The following is a 15237-nucleotide window of genomic DNA, read 5'->3' as shown; positions in this document are numbered from 1 at the left end:
AAGGCATGCTGCATGAGTCCCTAAAAGGGAACTTTTTTCCCTCTATTTAATAAAACCAGCGTGATACTTATACAAATAGAGAAAATAGACAAAATAAAGAAAAATTCAAAATTAAAAAAATAGACTCTCAGAAACATTTGTGTTTCTATATTATCTTGACATTATTGTGGATTTTTGTGGAAATTCTACAAATGTTGGAGAATTTCTTACACTTTCACCATTAATGAACAAATTATTTTTCTTCTTCCCACATGTAACTGTTCGGATGATTTTAGGATTATTTGTCCTAGTACTAGATTCATTATTTGTCTTATTTAATGGAAAGTCCTCCAATGGTCTCTCTCAGTTAGGTTTTTTTTTCCTCCGCTGTTACTCTGAATCAATAGCCAGAAACATGCTCTTCTGTTTCAATGTAGAGTCAAGAAGAATTAAGGTTCAAAACAGTGCTTTGGTTCAAACTAACTCCTGACATGTAACTCTTCATTTTGAAGACCTGCACTTCTAAATCATCCATATCTGTTGCTGTTCAGAATGTCTTCAGTCTCTTAAATTGGAGAAATTTTGGACCTGTTAACTAGAAAGCAACACAATAATTGTATTCAAACCACTCATTTGAAATAAGAATGAATAAACAGTAATCAGCTAAGTTGTTCCTTAAAGCTATTTCTTCCTTAAAGCAAATAGGGAATTCCTTACCAAAATTCTAAATAATAAAAAAATAAAATAAAGCTTATATATAAAGAATTAGCAGCATAAAGAATAAAACCAGAGGGTTGCAAGTTTATACCAACAAAATTTCTTTATATTAGATGAAGTGGTAGAAAATGCAGGCTAGAGAAAACATTCTTGGCAAATTAAGGCATTATGAAAACGTTCCAGAGGTAATGAATAAGGAAAGCAAAAACTGATTGAAGAAAGAAAATTATAAATGAGCCCAGTGAATTTTGGATTTTTTGTTTCTGAATATAAAGCAGCTGACACAATCTCCAGAAAAAGTCATTCAATGTATATTCATAACGTGCTGTAGCTGCTCTACTGAGATAGGAAAACAATATATAAATAAAAACCAGTAATGGCAAAGGTGTAGTGTGTCTAGAGTTGTTTACAGCATGCAAATAGCAAAAGCAGTGGAAAGATATGCTACATGGAAATGGCTGTGGTTTAATTTCAGTAATATTTCGTTAATATTCAGCTGAGATTCAAACAAGTCTGTCTCCCATGGTCTTACCTTAATGGAACACAGGGTTAAAGAGTTCTGGGTGTTCCTTAAAAAAATGAAGGACACAAGCACAAACTAAAGTATCATAGTTAGGACTGATCATGTAACTACAACCAAGATAAACTGCAAGGTCTTTACTAGACAAAACCAGCAGGAAATAAGGTATGAAGGAATTAGTTTCGATTTCTCAGGCATACCGAGGCAGAAACGTGTATACAACTCTTAATGACTTGATGCTAATCTGTAAATCTAAAATTTACAATACCTAAAATGAGCAAAAACCACATAGCGAATTAGAATTTAAACACCATTAGCAAGCCATCTTTCTATGGAGTCACATTAGCAATGTTTTTGCCCCAGCTTCCAGTTTCTAGATTATAGAAAATTATGCTCTGCCGTGAGAGCCCCCAGCTTTACAGTGCCTGCTGATGATTTCTTCAATTTCATTAGATAAATTACTTGATGTATGCCTCTTCTCAACTACCTTTTTCTCTGTAGATTTCTATGGTTTTGGAAATTATTGCTGCTTTATAGGTAGATATAAAGGGTCTCATTATATCCCCATTTAACTCCTTAACATAGTTGTAAAATATTGATTGATATTGAAACCACGTTAATTCTAACACCTACATTTCTCTACAGTACTTCAAAGGGATATTTGAATATAAAGAAATATTTCCTTCGACCAGAAACTGCCTGTGCAGTTTCTTTTGGTGGGATGAACAGAGGTGGGAGGAAACAACACATTTTTCCACATTTCCTTCATGAAACAGCCTCTGTTAGTTTATGATCAACAATAAAATGAACCATCACAAATTTCACAGCAGGACCAGGCCACTAACAGAAGAAAGTCTTCTCAGAAAGAGTATACACAAAAGAATATATACACAAAAAGAATATATACACAAAGAATGTGAGCTGCTTATTAAATTGGGTTTCCCTGAGGCTACTTCACAAACTGTTAAACAATAAATACAGAAATTAATTGGGGTTAATTACACTGGTTTTGTTCACTGGACAGTAAGAGTTAGTGGTAGTTTTAGGAAAAAAAATAATTATATACCTGTGGAGAAAACTCTAAGTAATTTTTTGCATGTTTTAGGCAACAGAAATCCAGAACCACAGACTGAAGGGAAAGCTGTGATTAGAACACCAGAATTTTCCTCATTTTGCTTGGGATCACATATTGAATTCCTAGCAGGCATATGAATAGAATCCAAGCACCCTACTCCTAAATCCTCTTTTGTAACCATTGCAAAATAAAAGTTAGTCAGTTTAATGAGGAAATAAAATGGTTGAAACCTAACAATAAAACCGTTTTATTGTCTTTTTATGCTTCTCACATTAACCTGTGTCCTAGCATCGGCTGGGATAGCTAATTTTCTTCATAGCAGTGGGTATAGTGCTGTGTTTTGGATTTAGGATGAGAACAATGTTGATAACACACCACTGTTTTGGATGTTGCTAGGCAATGTTTACACCAAGTCAATGGCTTTTCAACTTCTCATACTGCCCTGCCAGCAAGGAGGCTGGGGGTGCCCAAGAAGCTGGGAGGGGGCACAGTCGGGACAGCTGACCCCAACTGACCAAGGAGATATTCCAATACCATATGACATCATGCTTAGCATATTACTTGGGGGAAGCTGACCAGGGGCTGGGACCATGGCTCAGGAACTAGCTGGGCATCGGTGGTCTGCAGGTGGCAAGCAACTATGCTGTGCATCACTTGTTTTATATATTCTTTCATCATCATTATTATTATTATTATTCTCTTCCTCTTCTGTCAGATTAAGCTGCCTTTATCTTAACCCATGAGTTTTACCTTTTTTTTTTTTCCCAATTCTCTCTTCCATCCCACAGGGCGGGGGCAGGAGAGCGAGCAAATGGCTGTGGTTGTTTTAGCTGCCTGCCACGTTAAAGCACGACAACCTCTATTAACTTTTGAATATTAGAATTATACTAAAAAACAGAAAAGGACGAACCACAGGGTTGAGTTTGTTAGATCCACACTAATGAATAATTAACTACTATTACCACAGTAACAAGCTAACAAATGTTTCATGCTGTTTTTCTTTCCTAATGTGCCTCTATCAGGCAGCTCAGTTTGCTAGTTCCTTCAATTCAACCAAGGGTAAACACTGTGGAAAAGAACAGACGCGTTACAATACATATAGTTGACTATAACTCCCTGCTTTCAAAACAGAACTCCAAAAATTTAAACAGATTTTAAAATAACACACAAAGTTGCAAGATAAAAATATTTCTTTATTAAAATGTTGCTATTTCATATGCATAGAAACCTTGTACATGGATTCTAAGTGCTAAATATGAAGATTATGGCCATGTGAAAATATTTTCTTAAGAAACATAAAGTTGGTAGCTACTTCAAACAAAGGATAAGGCATTTACAGCATTGGTAGATAAGGGAAGAGCAACTGAGGTCGTCTCCCTGGACGTGTGCAAAACATTTGACATTGTCCAGGATGACATCCTTGTCTCTAAATTGGAGAGACATGGATTTGATGGATGGACCACTCGGTGGATAAGGTATTGGCTGGATGGTTGCTCTCACAGAGTTGCAGTCAATGGCTCAATGTCCAAGTGGAGATCAGTGACGAGTGGCATTCCTCAGGGGCTGCTATTAGGACCGGTACTATTTAACATCTTTGTTGGCAACATGGACAGCGGGATCGAGTGCACCCTTAGCAAGTTTGCTGATGACACCGAGCTGTGTGGTGCGGTCAACACTGTCCCCTCATCTAACCAACACTTCCTAAGCTTACGTTAGTGGTGTCAAAAGCCTTACTGAAGTCAAGGTAGACAACAGTCACTGCTCTCCTCTCACCCAGCCAGCCAGTCATGCCATCATAGAAGGCTATCAGATTGGTCAAGCATGATTTCCCCCTGGTAAATCCATGTTGACCACTCCCGATAACCTTCTTCTCCTCCACATCCAGAATGAGCTGTTCCATCACCTTTCCAGGGATGGAGGTTAGGCTGACTGGCCTGTAGTTTCCTGGGTCCTCCTTCTTGCCCTTTTTAAAGACCAGACTGGCACTGTCTTTCCTGCAGTCCTCAGGCACCTCTCCTGTTCTCCATGACCTTTCAAAATGATGGACAGTGGCTTAGCAGTAAGATCTGCCAGCTCCCTCAGCATTTATGGGTGCATCCCATCAGGGCCCATGGATTTGTGGGTGTCGAGTTTGCTTAAATGTTCTCTAACCCAATCCTCCTCAACCAAGGGAAAGTCTTCCTTTCTCCATACTTTATCTCCTACCTCCAGGGTCTCCTACCAGGGTCTGTGATTCCTGAGGGCCAGCCTTAACAGTAAAGACTGAAGCAAAGAAGGCATTCAGTAACTCCGCCTTCTCCGTATCCTGTGTCACCAGGGCACTCACCTCATTCAGCCCGTATTTTCCCTAGTCTTCTTTTTGCTGCTGATGTACTTGAAAAAGCCCTTCTTGTTGTCCTCAACATCCCTTGCCAGCTTTAATTCCAAGCAGGCCTTAGCCTTCCTTGTTGCATCCCTACATACTCTGACAACGTTCCTATATTCCTCCCAAGTGGCCAGTCTCTTTTTCCATATACTATAAACTTCCTTCTTCCCTTTGAGTTTTTCCAGAAGCTCCTTGCTCATCCATGCAGGTCTCCTGTCTCCTTGGTTGATTTCTTACTCATTGGGATGCACTGATCTTAAGCTAGGAGGAAGTAGTGCTTGAATATTGACCATCTCTCTTGGACCCCCTTACCTTCTAGAGACTTAACCCATGGGATTTGCCCAAGCAGGTCTTTGAAGAGGCCAAATGTTAGCTCTCCTCAAGTCCAGGGCTGTAATCCTATTTATTGCCCTGCTTCTTCCATGCAGGATCCTGAACTCCACCATCTCATGCTCACTGCAGCCAAGGCTGCCCCCAACCTTCACATCCCCAACCAGCCCTTCTTTCTTTCTTAGTACAAGGTCCAGCAGCACCCCTCTCCTTGTGGAGTCCTCCAACACCTGTGTCAAAAAGTTGTCATCAATGCTCTGCAGGCATCTCCTGGACTGTGCGTGCCTGGCTGTGTTGCCTTTCCAGCAAATATCAGGGTGGTTGAAGTCCCTCATGAGAGCCAGGGCCTGTGATTGTGAGGCTACTTCCAGCTGTCTGTAGAAGGCCTCATTGACTTCCTATTGCTGATCAGGTGGCCTGTAGTAAACACCCACAACAGTGTCACCCATATTAGCCTGCCCCTTAATTCTTACCCATAAGCTCTCGACTCATTCTTCATCCACCCCTAGGCAGAGCTCAATACAGTCCAGTTGCTCTCACATGAAGAGCAACTCCACCATCTCGCCTTGCTGGCCTGTCTTTCCTAAGTACATAGCCATCCATGACAGCATTCCAGTCATATGAGCTATCCCACCATGCCTCTGTAACTGCAACGAGATCATGGCCCTGCGACCACGCAGTCCTCTAGTTCTTCCTGTTTATTCCCCATGCCACATGTGTTGGTGTACAGGTATTTCAGAGCAGTAATCAAGCATGTAGGTTTCCCTGGAGGGATGCAAGAGGGTCCACCATACACACCCTTGAGGTGATTGGCCTTCTGGTTCTCGTCTCGGGAGGCAGCTAAGGAACATTTGTTGCTGCTCTGGTTGGCCTGGCTTATTCCCCCATTGGATGTGATGGCATGAGCATTGCCGCTTTAGATCCTACCCCAAGTCCTTCAGTTTAAACCCCATTTCATGAAGTTGGCCAGCCTGCTGCCAAAGACTCCCTTGCCTCTTCTAGACGGGTGGATCCCATCCCTTCCCAACAGGTTATAGTCATCAAAGAATGTCCCATTGTCATAAAAGCAAAAACCCTCATGACGGAACCAGCCCAAGTTCCGGCTTGTGGTGTCATTCATGCCCACATGAGAGAGTAACAGTGGACAGTAGTCTGTGCTCTTGACAAGTTGTGGCACCCTCTCCGCAATGTCTAGGACCTTAGCTCCTGGAAGGCAGCATACCTCTCATGACTCCCTGTCAGGTTGGCAGATGGACAGCTCGGTGCCCTTTAACAGTCACCCACTATGAGCACTCATTGTTTCTTCTGTGATTTTTACAGTAGCCACTGTGTGCTGCTGGTACAATTACTCCTTGTAGACCTTGCTCGTGGGTGTCTATGGCTGTTAAAGCTTCATATCTGGTTTTGGTTGTGAAGCTGCAGGGTGGAGACTGTAGCAGAGTCCTGCTTTTGTGGGTCTAAGGTGCCTCGTTCTCAGTGGTGTCTCCTACAGGCACTTGTTATGAAACGACCTATCTACGTCTCGGCTCCTCTAATACTGTGCCGCCTTTTAACTGTTTCCTGCAATTCAGCCACCTGACGTAACAGATCATCAACCTGTGCACACCTTGTGCAGGTACTTACCTTTTCACCAGGAGGAAGGTCTGGGTACTCACTGCAACCTACTGCCTGTACTGAAGTCTCTTTCCTTACCAGTTCCATTTGGGTGGACATCTCATGGGAGATGTTCTCTGTAGGAACACTGGTTTTAGCTCTGAGGTAAGTACCCACCATAGTGGCACCTAGAGCACTTCCCTGGGCTATGGACCTACAAGTAGGTTGCAGGGCCCTGCCTGCACACCCTCCCGCACAAACTGCCACAAACTGCCGCTCTGGCTGACGTGCCACGTGCCAAAGCCACTTTGTCAGCTGGCACTTCGATTCAACAGACAAATAAACTGACCTCCCCTATCTAGTGACAGGCATTTTAAATGCCTCCTTCTGTTTGTGCAAGAAAAACAATGCCGTGCCTGTGCCTTCTAACACATTTAAGAAATGGTTGTGTCTGTGTTGACAAGTAAAGCTACTGTCAGCTCTGAATGAATCGCTGCTTTCAGAGTCCCGCCGAACTAGATTGTTCATCTGTCCCATGATTCTATCTGAGTCATTAATTGAAGGTACTGATCTCTGAATTCGTAATTGGATGTACGACATTTTACAGGCACAGCTACACATCCCTAATTGTCATGTTTTTAAACTACTCTTCATTCAAATTATTATTTTTTACCCCTTAAAAGATGTTGGCATTTCATAGTAGCAAGAGAATAGCTTAGGAAAAAAAAAGTAAACTAGCCATTCAAAATTAACACAAGCAATTGCTTCTCCTGCAGAGACTGACATACTTGTCACAGAAAGAATTAATTTAAATTAGAAACCAGTTAATGGCAAAACCATTTTAAACTAAAACCAAAAGTGCCATCTAAGAATTATGCAGGCTCCTAACTCAGGAGGAATGAGTGGTTCACTCCAGAGAAGATAATCCAGGCTGTCCATTGCTGTAATCCATCTTCCACCCAAATCCCATTCCCCAGCCATCAAATGTCCTCTCTTATATCTGCCAGAGGTTCAGGTATGCTGCAGTGTGGGAGAGGGATGGTGGTTAAAATAATTACCTCTTGTCTATATCTCAGAGCAAGCAATTTTAGAGGCAGCTGCTGAGAAACTGATTCAATCCAGCAACAGACAAAATCCCCAAACTTATCCCAGTGGTGGGGGCTGAAGCAGCTCCGTTTTCTGGCTGGAAGCAGACAGAATAAAGACACATGGTTGTTCAGAAAGATTCTCAACTCTTCTAGTTTTGTCTTAGGACAAAAAAAAAAAAATGTATGGCAGTACCTCCAGCCAGCCAGATCCAAATTATTAGCCAAAACCTTCAGTTTGGTTTAATCAAATAAAAACAGAAACAGGTGTACGCACAGCTCTGCTGAAATCACAGCAACTTTCTTAGGCAAGTAAGCCCTTTATTAAAATATATATATATATTTACTAAGCATGTACATGGAGGATTTGTAAGCAAAATGGACATTTTTTAATTCCGTGTAAAAAATTAACACATTTTTTTCCTGCTGTTTTAGTGAATGGGCCTACAAGGTGAAGGCAATCATTATGCATCAAAGGATTAAATTAGATGCACAGAGGATATCAGTAACCAGCACGGCCTGGTGACTCCTGAAAGAGTAGCAGAACTATCAATGAGGCACTGATCTCCGAGCGGTCAGTGTGGATCACTAATCACAGAAGCAAAGAACAGCAGAGGCCTATTACATCCACCAATTATTCCTCTGACCAATACACACTGCAGTTTCAATACAGTTTTACAGTGGTTTATTTGTTGTCATTTTAAATGTCCAATATGATAGGGATTACAACACTTCCCTTGTGGATCTATAAAGGACAGAAAAACATGTTATTACTTGAAAACTCTCCCTAGTATTTTAACTTCAGCTCAAAACATATATTACATTTCTCTCAATAAAGAGTATCACACAGAATATCAATATATACCTTTTCAATATTTATATGTTTAGCATATTTTAGCAATAGCTAAAACATTAGTGTGTTATCAGCATTATTTTGGTCACAAATCTAAAACACCACATCATATGAGCTGCAACAAAGAAAATTAACTACATCCCAGCCACATCCAGTGCAAAGTGAAAACGTACTTGTTTATTAATCAGATGTCCATACAGTGCTAAACTTTGCAAGAAATGAAAAATTTGAGAAAAGTAGTAAGCATTAGAAAAACAGATAGAAGTAGTTTCAAGTTGGAAAGACACGGATAAAAAGGGGGAAAAAACACAACCCGTACGTATTAGGTAAGAGGTCAAAGACCAAGGGAGAAGAATTTGTAGTCAAAGCTCCATGATTTTTAGCCATCTGCTCTGAACTACTGTGTCTGAAATGAGAAAGAAGATATTGTATCTCTGGAAGGTTCAAAGACCCTCAATAAAATTCTCCATCTATTTCTAAGGACTTCAGCAACAGAGAAATCTCATCAAATTAGAAGTTTCAGTACTCCTTTTCTAATATACACTAAAATAAGTGCGATTTCAAGAAGTTTTTGTCTCAGGGATAGTTTAATCTAAAAACTGTTGGTATCAACCACATCTGCTCAAGTAACTGAAATATTTGTTGAACGTTATATACACACAAAACCACACACAATAAATACCTGGTGTAATACTTGCAGTACTACGCGCTGAGATAGCAACACCACTATCTGTATGAAATACTTAGATTCAACGCTATTTTATGACAATGAAGCTACAGAAAGGTCTCTCAATAATCAGTAACTGGTGACAGAATAACCTGGAATTAAACTAGATTAAGGCACCCACAAGCCACATTTCTAAATTGCCATTATAGACAGAACTCTAATTAACACAGTCAATGGTGGCTACGAGCAATTCAGCTAACTCTATGCCGCTCCACAGGCTCCCCTAAAGTACTGACTTGATATTTGCTGAGTATAATTAAAGCTTGAAAACCTACTGCATAAACGCGTATATGCAGACAGGTGCTAGTGTGGAACAGACTCCCACCTACAGTGACAATAAGTGCAAAGGAAAGCACATAAAGAAAAAAATTTCACTGATGATACAATGAGCTCTAAATTGACTCTTACAACACAGGAAAGATCTGCTTGTATTTCTAAATAGTTCCCTGAAAACATAAGTTCAATACTCAGCAGTAGTCAGAAAAGTAAACATAATCTGAGGAATCATTAAAAATGGAAAAATAAAAAAGTTATGGTGCAAACCAGAGACGCTCTTGTGCCTTTAACACCACTTGTAGTTCTGGTCCTGCATCTCAAAACAGTTACAGCAGAGTTGCTGAGAAGAATACGACTGCCCAGATGCATAAGCAATTTCCATATATTCTAGTTCAGTCATGATAAGAATAATCTAAACAGAAATATGAAGATTTCTAAATTATGAAACTTGTGCAAGAGATTATACAGAATTATTATCCCCCATTTCCCAGAATTACAGAGCAAGATGGCACCCAATGAAATGAGCAGCATCAAGTTTAAGAGACAAAAGAACCACTATTTCACAAACTATGTAATTCTGCTCTTAAACTTATTAACACAGAAACTGAAACCTAGAAACCAGACAGCTTTGTAACCCATTTAGGTAAATTCAGAGTTTAACAGCTTTCACTTGCCAAAGATACAGGTGAAACCTCTAGTTCAGGGACTGTCAACAACTTTAATAACTAAGAAACTTGGTCCATTTCTCTAAGTATTTTTATTTTTAACTTATGAATAGGTCCTCATGAAATTAAATGAGTGTACAAAAAGTACATTTATATTTCATTTTTTCCTTGCCTTTTCAATTTTAGACTAATTTGTTCCCATTTAGAAGGTTCATCCACCATCCTCAAAACTTTCTTCATAAAGAAATTTGAGTCTGATAACAATTCAGCAGCTCAAATTTTAAAAAGCATGTTTTCTGAGCTGGTAAAGTAACACAAGTATGACAAACAATCCTAGGCATAGACCATATTGTTCTTGTCCACTCCTCAGAAAGTTTTGAGCTAATCAACACAATCACATTTCCTTAAAGGATAATGATAATACACAAACTATTTTTATGTACGTATTCAGAAACTGAAAAGCTGTCCCAAAGCAGTCTGTATGGTAAAGCCATAAGTGAAAAATTCTCCTGTGATCGGATAGTAATCAGTAGATGGGTGAAGACTGAATTTCCCAGATGTTGCCAACGACACCAAGCTATGTGGTGCGGTCAACACGCTGGAGGGAAGAGATGCCATCCAGAGGGACACTGACAGGCTTGAGAGGCGGACCCGTGCAAACCGCACGAAGTTCAACAAGGCCAAGTGGAAGGTTCTGCACATGGGTCGGGGCAATCCCAAGCACAACTACAGGCTGGGAGATGAAGAGATTGAGAGCAGCCCTGAGGAGAAGGACTTGGGGTTGTTGTTGGACAAGAAGTTCAACATGAGCCAGCAATGTGCGCTTGCAGCCCAGAAAGCCAACCGTGTCCTGGGCTGCATCAAAACCTGTGTGACCAGCAGGTCAAAGGAGGTGATCCTGCCCCTCTACTCCACTCTCGTGAGACCCCACCTGGAGTACTGCATCCAGATCTGGGGCCACCAGCATAGGAAGGACATGCAGCTGTTGGAGCGAGTCCAAAGGAGGGCCACAAAGCTGATCAGAGGTCTGGAGTACCTCTCCTAAGAAGACAGGCTGAGAGACTTGGGGTTTTTCAGCCTGGAGAAGAGAAGGCTTTGGGGAGACCTTATTGCAGCCTGCCAGTACCTGAAGGGGCCTACAGGAAATCTGGAGAGGGACTGTTTACAAGGGCATGTAGTGATAGGATGAGGGGTAATGGTTTTAGACTGAAGGAGGGTAGATTTAGATTAGATATTAGGAAGAAATTCTTTACTGTTAGAGTGGTGAGACACTGGAACAGGTTGCCCAGAGAAGCTGTGGATGCCCCATCCCTGGAAGTGTTCAAGGCCAGGTTGGATGGGGCTTTGGGCAACCTCATCTGGTGGAGGGTGTCCCTGCCCATGGCAGGGGGGTTGGAACTAGATGATCTTGAGGTCCCTTCCAACTCAAACCATTCTAGGATTCCAAGAAAGAATTCTCCTTTCAGGGACAGCCCTCAATACCTTCACAATACACAGCCAAGGTAGGAAGTTTTGGGCTGGAGACATTCTAGCTGCACTAGTTACCAACAACTGGAAGCCCCTGTTACTTGCTGCTCAAGAATGACTTATTTCACTTGATTGCTTTGCTTTTGCCAGAGAATAAATAAAATTGTTCCATTCACCCAAAATTGAGGCTGTTTTCTCTTTAAAAAAAGGAAAAGGCTTAGCAATTTACTTTTAAAAATCTGCCAGTGTGTTTTGTAGCAAAACAGTTCTGGATAACATTTAGGAGCTCTAATGAGCTAACAGGTCAAGAACAGTTAATTTGAGTTTATACTCTGATCTGAGATTTAATTTTAAAAGGATATTAGAAAAGGCAACATTGCCGAAATAATGCAAATGTTAACACCTTACCTAGCACATACAAACAGTAAAGGGCATGGAACACTTGTGATGTCAGAGATGAGACAGCTGGAGTGAAAGTCACTACGCACAGTTGAATAATCTTACCACTGATGATGATAAAAAAATAACCAGGTACTTCCCCAAAGTTTCTGTGCTCTGTTAACATATTTTAAGCCCATTTTAATTAGTCACAGAAGTTAAACTGTACGTCTCACTGAAAGTAAAATAATCATACTAGTTATTTAGCATAATGACAGACTGTACACAGAAGGGTAATAGAAAACTGGAGAAAAATCAATGGCAAATTTAGTCTGCAAGTAGGATCAACAGGATATCATGCAAAGCAATTATAGCAAAAGCAAAAACCTAATTTTGACGCAAACCCAAAACTCACATAAAGTTAGATAACTTGGACAAATGTATTACCTTGTATGCATGTGACATTCACCTCTGAGCAAAGTTAAATAGGCAGTTGGACTAGATGATTATTGTAGGTCCCTTCCAACTAAACTATTCTATTCTACAACTTTGTGAGGTTGAATATATTCAAATAAATCTTAAAGCTAAATTTAAGCAATGAACTGTCATACTCCAAAGACAGTCATTCACATAAAGTTTTGTAAAATAGAAAAGTGAGTTTGGCATTATTATTTATACAGTAAAACAAGCCATCTGGAAGAGCCGTCTTTAAATCTATCAAAAGAACAGGACAGAGTTCAGGTTTCCCAAGTCACATGACAGAAACATCTCTTCAGGATCACCCTTCCTCACCTACATATGATACTCACCTATATGGCCCATACCACTTCTCACTGGAAAACTGTAATCCTCTTTGTGAGAAACAGAACAGTTGCTTACACAAAGGAAGCATCTCAGCAAGTTTCAGACTATCACTAGTGCAATAAACATTTTGACCTTTCAGAAAAAAATTAAAATACTTTGTCTGACTTTATTTTCAGTTTTGCTTCAACATGATTTTTATGTTAAAAGAAACACAGTTTCATTCCATTAAAAATTAACACTGGGGATTATGAGTTGTTACCAATCACGTCACAGGACAGAAACACAGTTTCACAACATGCTTCAGATCATCTTGTTGGATAGTTTCTTACCTCCATCTCCTTCTTCCTCTCCTTCATTTAAAACAATAATGCAGATATGTTTCCTCAGCTGACGTGTGTTGGAGAACTTCCGATTGCATTTCCTACATTCCAAGCTGCCTGGTGAGACTTCAGACAGCTCTGGACCTTCTTCTGTCCCAGGTGAAGTTTCTTCACTTGGAACAGGGTTATTTTCTGCCACATCTTCATCCACACAAAACTTCTTAGTAGACCCTTTTGGTCTGCCCCTTTTCCTCTTCACGACAAGAAGCTCTAGAAAAGAAAGTTAAAGTTAAAAAATCCATAATTAAATTCTACAGCTAATTAGCTAATATTCATCTGATCTTTGAAAAATAGGAATATTAAATCAAGTTCAAGATCCTCTGTCCCTGAAGCTTAAAAAAACGTTAGCTTCACACAAACTATTTTTTAAGCAATGGTATTTGCTGGCATTTCTGCTAGCTGCAAAGCAGTAACATTTGGTTACTGAGATCAGAAGCTGTCAAAGTGCCACAGTTTTACAGAAATTACACTGCAAGCACTCTTTTAGATTGTCGAATAACTGTATCAGCATGCATATTCTACAAAGTTGCTCTGCTATGTTCTGACACTCTACAAAAAGTCTTTTTAATTTAAATCACTCTTAAAGAAATTGCTTAAGTATTGAGATGTATTCATAGAAAAACAGTTTATCTTTTAAAACGATTGTCCTTTTACTACATTGAACAATTACTTTCTAATATTTCCAGTGGTTCTTTACTGTAGCACTTTCTACACAAAGGTTGGTATAAAAAATTGTTGGCAACAAATAAATTCCAGAAATTATGCAAAACCTTAATGAGTGTCCATTATATATCCATGATAATGGTTATCCAAATACCTTAATGAGTATTTAAAATAATTAAAATCAGAAGGCATCCAAAATTCTTAATAAATACAACATAACTTCACATTTCCATAGTTCTGTAAAGGAAACACTGATAAAATCAAGGAGATGTAATGAACATAGAAACTCATGACAACATAAAAACCTTCACACTCATGTTTCCTGCTTAAGATTTCTCTCATCACTGCTGTAAGTACTTCAAAACCAACTTGCTATCATCCGCTTACAAACGTAACTGTTGAAGACTGACCAAACCAATTAGATCCCAAGAAAACTTCCAGTCAACAAAAGCAGATATTCAGAGGGAAAGGGGGGAATTTTCCAGATAGTGATTAAGTTATTTTATGAGATTTCATCCTAGCTACAAGTTATTTTAATCTAATAGTTTAATACAATTCATACAAGAATCAATCTCTTTGAGTCTCTATCTTTCTTGTTAATCTCAGGGGTTGCTTGCTTGTTTTTTTACTTCTTTATACTGTGCTTCCTGAGGAATTACCCAATTGTTACTGTACACATTTTAGTTCTTTACTTTGAAGATGCTCTTCTGCAAGAAACTCTCAGTTCACAAATGGCAAAGCATGGCGGCAGTTAAATGATCTTTTTGAGTCTGAGCAGACATCTGTTGAAGCATCAGATCTACTCTGTGTAGAAATAAAAATTAGTATGCATCTAAAAGAGCTTGCCTGATGGTGTACGGAGAAACAGGGCACAGTCAGGTTTCTTCCAGGCTTTTAGGATTCATTTTATCTAATGTTAGACACTCAAGCTCTCAAATTAGTTAATATTTGTCTTCTATATTGAAGGAACAGAGAAACTACTCTCTAGAGTGCAGTTCAGATTATATAAGGCCTGAATCTCTGGATCCCAAGGTGACTAAGATCCCAGTTTAAGAACCTTCAGTTATGTGCAGTGAATTCCAGCTTTGAGAATTAAAAGCCAAAAGAGCTGGATATGGTTGTCATAACTGCAAAAAAACCCAGAGTATAATGTGCATTAAAATGTGCTAAGTGAAACAGAACAGGTATGAAACACCTGTCAGCCACCACCTTTGTAATATCATAGAGAAAGATGAAGGACTGACACATACTAAAATTTTGCCAAGAACTCTATTTTTAATGGTCAGAAAAAACCAAGCAAATTCAAATCTCATGCATGTTTCAGCTTATGGTAGTCACAGCAAAGAGGTCCCTTAAAGTT

At 39.6% G+C, this 15237-nt stretch overlaps 1 protein-coding gene and 1 long non-coding RNA gene across 3 annotated transcripts in view; one reads left to right on the top strand and one right to left on the bottom strand.

The window, feature by feature from the left end:
- LOC142600298 (uncharacterized) overlaps nt 1–15237 on the top strand; it is a 272361-nt gene that overhangs the window by 37836 nt on the left and 219288 nt on the right. The window lies entirely within an intron of this gene.
- The window catches only part of ZFAT (zinc finger and AT-hook domain containing), a 107175-nt gene that overhangs the window by 71429 nt on the left and 20509 nt on the right, over nt 1–15237 (bottom strand). For both annotated transcript variants that reach the window (XM_075743263.1, XM_075743264.1), the window contains one exon: nt 13164–13424. In XM_075743263.1, the coding sequence (XP_075599378.1) occupies nt 13164–13424 (261 nt within the window). The remainder of the gene's footprint in view (nt 1–13163; nt 13425–15237) is intronic.

The sequence above is a fragment of the Balearica regulorum genome, chromosome 2, assembly GCF_011004875.1.
Source record: "Balearica regulorum gibbericeps isolate bBalReg1 chromosome 2, bBalReg1.pri, whole genome shotgun sequence".
Classification (NCBI taxonomy): domain Eukaryota; kingdom Metazoa; phylum Chordata; class Aves; order Gruiformes; family Gruidae; genus Balearica; species Balearica regulorum.
Note: the sequence above shows the minus strand (reverse complement) of the source record. Positions and strands in the feature narration are given on the sequence as shown.